General features: G+C 35.7%; 1 protein-coding gene across 1 annotated transcript; it reads right to left on the bottom strand.

Annotated features, from left to right (window-relative positions):
* Positions 1 to 2,367: 2,367 nt before the first annotated feature.
* On the bottom strand, positions 2,368 to 3,260 carry LOC141691119 (uncharacterized). Its single transcript, XM_074495863.1, has 2 exons — positions 2,816 to 3,260; positions 2,368 to 2,723 (listed from the first exon to the last, which is right to left on the bottom strand). The coding sequence occupies exons 1-2, from the start codon at positions 3,258 to 3,260 to the stop codon at positions 2,368 to 2,370; spliced, it is 801 nt and encodes a 266-aa protein (XP_074351964.1).
* Between the last annotated feature and the right edge of the window lie 2,834 nt (positions 3,261 to 6,094).

Here is a 6,094-nt window from a genome sequence, read left to right as displayed (position 1 = left end):
AACGTAGAAGTGGACCATTTACTGAGCCATGATGCCAAGGCACAGTGCAACATGTTTAATGATTGTTGAAATGATAAATAAAAGAGTGTTTGTTTACATCAATTTCCTTATTACAAAAGAGTACATGAAGAACATAAATTCTAAAATAGGGACGATACACCAACTTAATATTTCATATGGCCACCGAGTGCCTTTCAAAGTACTTAGTGTAGAATGTCGTATGTCCAATACCTGTGCACAGTAGAATGGTTAGTTGATACAATAATATAGTTGAATACGAATGCAAAGGATTACAATGTTTACCTATCTCGAAGACTATGGACTCGTTCATTGTTATGGTTCACATAAAACCTGGAAAATGAACAGCCTGAGAGCGAAACTTTACTACGATAATTATCCATTATCATTTTACATCCGGTTAGAATGATAATGGTTGGCTGAAGAAAGTGCACTTCTGCATTGTTAAGGGCAACATTACACGAAACAGCCATATCATCCCTTAAATCGATGGTTACATGGTTCTTTCATTTCAAAAAAATGTGGTCATTAAATTAATTAATTTTGATTTTCAAAACTACGCTACAAAAGAGATAGTAATGGGAGAGAATACAATGCATCTGAGATCTCCAACTCCAGAATGTTATGCTCTTCGTTTAGATGGTTAATAATTGAACGCAAAGGTTGGCGATAATGAACAATTCTTACAACATCTGTATGCAGAGGACATGGTTAGTTCTTTAAAAATTTAGACACATTAATATAGAATAACATACCAATACAGTGGTTGTCCTGGAAATGAGCTCCAGGAATACTTCCAAGATCAGTGAAGTGGAAGAAAGCTTCAAGTCGAAGACAATCGACCGACAGAACTCTGTTTATTATGGTCATATCTGTGAATATAATGTGAGAATCACCTTCCACACATTTGTATTTGGTTATGAAATTGGTGACTCTAAAATTTTCAATTTCATAAGTGTCACCGACCACTAAAACTTCATCTTGAAGAATGCTTATAGCAGAAGACATCGAGACGTGCATCCTATTTTCCTGCATTAGTGACCAAAAGTTCGTTCATAATTACAAAAAATTAGTATCTTATACTGAAGTGGTTCAGCGAGCAACATGAACTTACGTTTTCATCCATGACAATAAGATTTATACTTCCCCGAGGCTGAGTTCTGTGAATCATGCTTCTCCATTTACTTGTTACTTGCACTTTGATTTTCCAATCAATTTTTTGATCAACCGTGAGCTGATGAAGTTGATGAATATGGCCGTTATTCATTATTACTGAGTACCTTGTATGAAAGGAAGATGCAAAAATCCTTCAGTAGGACTAATATAAAGCAGATGTGTGAGATAATATTTTGGGAATATTCTAGCAATTTATACTATCGTCAAGATAAGAGAATATATTCTTTGGGTATCAGTTCTGAAGGGAAACATAATTTGTATTGGAGAATGTGAGAGCTCACGGGTTAGGTTGTAGCTGCTGCAGGAGGTAAATCACGGACCTGTTATTCATGTTCATTAGGTTTTAATATGATTCCAAGTGGTAGAAAGGCATATACTGGGAATCCAAAGCATGATAATCATTTAAAGTATTACAACCTTTTCAATTGAAGACCTGTTAATTTGTGAAATAATATGAGTATAAAAATTGAACAATAAAAGGTTATAAGCATGGTAGGAGGTTGTTTTTCTAAAAAAACAATTTTCAACTAATTTGTAGAGTCAAGTATAAAGAAAATAATAAAAGAGCAAATAGGTAATTATAATAAAATTAACAACATTACAACTTCAGTCTTCATAAAACATTAACTGCATACAGGAAATGAAGTTCAGCAATCTATGACTCAGGCAAATTGTAAAATATTTCCTTGTACACCACATTATGAGTAATGTTTGTATAATTACCCATCTCAGACTCAATGAATATTTTAAGACCATTGGGAGAGGTTACCCTACTAAAAGCAACATACAATTGGCCATGAGTAAAAATAGGTTTAGGTAAGAACAAACCAACATTTTCCAGAGATTGTCCTTGAGATTTGTTAATGGTCATGCAGTAACAAATTTGAAGTGGCATCTACTTTCTCAAAAAGTTGAACGGTAATTTTGTATCACTTGGAGAGAGTTCCATTCTAGGAATAAAAATGTCGACTTCCAACAAAACTACCGGTGATCACTTTACACTCAACACATTGTGGAAGACATTTTGTTACCATCATTCTTGTTCCGTTACATAAACCTAGCGTCTGGTTTAAATTTCGCATCAACATAACGGCAACTCCAACTTTTAGCTTCAGCTCGTGGTTTGGCAAACGTTGAGGGAGTTTAAATACTCATGGGGAAACAGTTATTGAGCTATATTTCACTTCCTGGGAAATCTTCGGCACTATCCGTACTAAAGTATGAAATCGTGTCACCGGGAATTTTGTCAACAATAAGATCGTTAATATGACAAACTATGTTATTTGTCGGAGTAAGAATAGCACGCTCACTCAAGTACCTTAGGTTTTGAAATTTGTGCTGCAAGTCAAGAAATGTAGTCTCTATCATATCATCTACGGAATTAACATTTCCAAGGTTGCAGAATTCTGGTGGAATTTCAATATCCTCTTCAGCATCTCCATGACGTGCTCTATCAATCTTTCCATCACCGATATTGAGGACCCATTTGGCAAAGTTTGCCATTCTTAGAATTTCAACATCATTGATTCCTTTAGTGAGACACATGTTTTCTTTAATTGAACTATATCCCACAATTTAGATCTTGTGATACATGATGATACCACTTGGCTTCTTGAAGCACCGGGAATCACTTGTAGGATTTGGAAAAAATCACCACCTAGAATGACAATAATTCCACCAAATGGCATATGAAACCGATGAGGATGAACTGCTTTTATAATATCTCTTAGAGAACGATCAAGACATTCAAAAGAAAAGCGGTGTTGCATTGGAGCTTCATCCCATATGATAACACTGGTTTGTTGAATTAGTTGGGCAATGTCTGCTTTGTGAGATATTGTACATGTAAAATGGTCATCCAGAACAATTGGTATTTTAAAACGGGAATGGGCAGTACGGCCTCCGGGCATAAGAGTGGCTGCTATGCCCGAAGAAGCAACCGACAGTACAATCTTACTTTTAGATCTTAACTTGGTAATCAGGGTTTTCCACAGGTATGTCTTACCACATCCTCCACTGCCATATACAAAGAATAAACCACCGTAATTTTTTTGTAATGCCTCCATGATACAATTATATACTTCCAACTATTGTGCATTATAATGAGAGAGTAATAATTGATGTTCACGTGCCATTTCGTCAAGGTCATAACTTGTTTCCTCTGTTATCAAACTGTTTGAGCTGCTGTCCAAATAAGTCTTTGGAGGTTGATGCATGTCAGTGAAATGTTTCAGTGATTTCCCAATGGTCTTGAGGAGCATATCAATTTATGTAAAATAAATATTTAGAATTCAAAATTTTGAACAGGGTCACAGTATTTTAAATAATTACAAAAAATAGGGTCATGGTATTTTAAATAATTACAAAAAATTTAACATGTACCTGCAAGAGCATAATATTTTAATTGTTTGTCATTGAGAAGTAATTGTGGCTTCTTCAATTGTTGGCGCCTTCTCATCAGAATTTCATCAACCATATCTTTGGAATGGTCAGTCCACAATTTACGCAGATTAGTGATTCTGCAATTGATTATGATGTGAACAAAGAGTTGCCGAATTTGCGGGGCAAATCCAGATGCGGCACATTGCTGGAGAACTTGATGCCATTCATTGTCATCATCTAGAAGACCGTATTCTTTACATGCTGCGTGAAATGTTGGAAAGACTTTTCCATTAACAGTTCTCAAGCTTTGGAATGATGAAGGACCACGAACTTTTGTTAGCAACAAACGTAGGTACCATAATTCCCCAGAGCTATGATGAGTAAAGAATAACCTTCCAATCTGCTTCCCTCTTTTGCGTATATTCCAAATGGTATCAGATTCATTCCATACATAATGTTGTAGTATCTCATCATATGTGTATACCCTGGCACCCGGATCGTTTTTGTTTAACATGAAAAAAGCTTCTAATTGACTTTGCCTCATTTTTTCCTTGTTAAGAACTTTCTGTAATAGTTCATTAGACTTAAAGGTGCAAGACTTGTCTCCCGACAAGTGAAAGGAAAGTCATTGAACTGATATAGTCCTGTAATGAATATTGTACCCAAGGATGCGATAAGCAGATTCAGCTGCACAAATATATCTACCATCAAAATATTCATTTATTTCATCTACCGGTACCCTGTTGTTCAACTGGTCATCCCTCTTTTTGTGGCCTTTGATCTCGACTGTTGCTCTGTCATGTCCTTTTAAACAATACTTGAAGAGGTATTTAATGCTCCTTGCGTGACAACAAATCTCCACATTCATGTGACACTGATATTTGACCAAAAGATTACGGTTATAAGGAACAACCCACTTATTGTCCAGATCTTCTTTTCGAACATTAACAGTAACATCAGTCTAACGACGTCTGTAAACAGGGAATCCAGATTCATCAAATGTGGTGCTAGGTGAATATTTGTGAAGAATATAAAAAAATATAAGTGCAGTTTATATAAAGGGAACTTGAAATTGGTATATTAGTGTTTTGGAACAGCTTACTTTTTAGGGAAATGACGTATACATTTATGATCTTTCATACATGGAGATTTTGGAAATCGAGCACCACAGGGTCCATGAATCATGAAAGCTTTAACCGCTTCATACCCAGCTTTATCTTTATGAGGATCAGGAATTTCGGCTGAAACAAAATTGTCAACATTCTTTATGAGGTTCTTCTTAAAATCAGCATCTAACCAAATCAGCATGTGGACATGGGGAAGTCCACATTTTTGAAATTCAACCACGTACGTCACTATTCAAAAAAATGGTATTACATTCAATTTTTATTTTACAGATATTCAACAGAAATAAAATTTAGCAGATTGTATGAAATTGATGAAAATAATACCTCCAATGCACCTTCCAAATACATTATTCTTCCTAATACCATCCAATAACTGATCAAGTTTTAATTTGAACACTCTTGCAATGATATCAGGAGAATTTGTCGGCAAACAGTGTGTTGTGAGCTTCATCATTTAAACAATTTCATCCTATAGAGGATTGGTGGTCATTGTCAGAAAAATATCGGGATGACCTATATATCGACAAATGGCAAGTGCATCCTGAAAGTTTTGTTGCATATATCGCCTGGACACTACCTCTCCACTCCTCAAAGAATCACTTATTTGCCTATAAAGCTCGTTACGGAGAGTGGTCTGATGTTTACGGAACCACCAAAGTCGTGCCTGTTCAATTGTGGAGAACGCATCTACAACATATTGTTGGTACAGCCGTCCACCTAGACGGGGAGTCATACATGTTCATAACAATTTTGGGTTACAGTAACAATTATTCATATTTTGTAAACTGGAGAATAAAGTGCACAAATAATTTACTTCACGGTAACAATCTGCCACACATTTAAATTACTAATACACGAATCTCAAGTTCAAGTATATACCTTCATTTAGACGGACTTGAAACTTATATGAATAATACTCTTTCATTGATATGAGTTGTCTCTTTCTCGATTTCTTCTTGCCTGAATGACCGTACTTCAGCTGGATATGAAAACCATCATCACCATGTGGGAACACAAGTGGGTACTGTAATGCCATTAATTTTGGATGAATGTCAGATATTCGTTGCAAGCCATTTTCATGAGAATGAATAACAATATCCCTGGTACCGCAATTTTCATCAAGGTCACCAACCATTATCCCGGCAAGATTATCAGCCGTACAATGTGATTCTCACGACCGCTGTCCGAACGTGATATCTTCAAAGTAATTTCAAGTTCAGTGACTTGGTCTTGGTCAAAATGATCTCTTTGAGTCCTAAATTCATGCACCAGTTCATTGGTTACATCCAACATCTTCGTTAATCCTTCAATAATTTCAGCTTCTACTTTTTACCCATCTTGGACATTAATCCATCTCAGACGATTATTTGTCTCATTGGCAGTATCATAAA

This window comes from Apium graveolens, chromosome 10, assembly GCF_009905375.1.
Source record: "Apium graveolens cultivar Ventura chromosome 10, ASM990537v1, whole genome shotgun sequence".
NCBI lineage: Eukaryota > Viridiplantae > Streptophyta > Magnoliopsida > Apiales > Apiaceae > Apium > Apium graveolens.
The sequence above is the reverse complement of the archived record's forward strand: the minus strand, read 5'-3'. Positions and strand labels throughout refer to the sequence as shown.

Bases quoted from the DNA above. Each gene is read 5' to 3' on its own strand.
- LOC141691119 (XM_074495863.1), bottom strand. From the start codon at position 3,260: ATGGAGGCATTACAAAAAAATTACGGTGGTTTATTCTTTGTATATGGC. The intron at 2,724-2,815 runs GTGCTTCAAGAA...GTCTCACTAAAG, and splicing joins AATCCTACAAGTGATTCCCG to GAATCAATGATGTTGAAATT.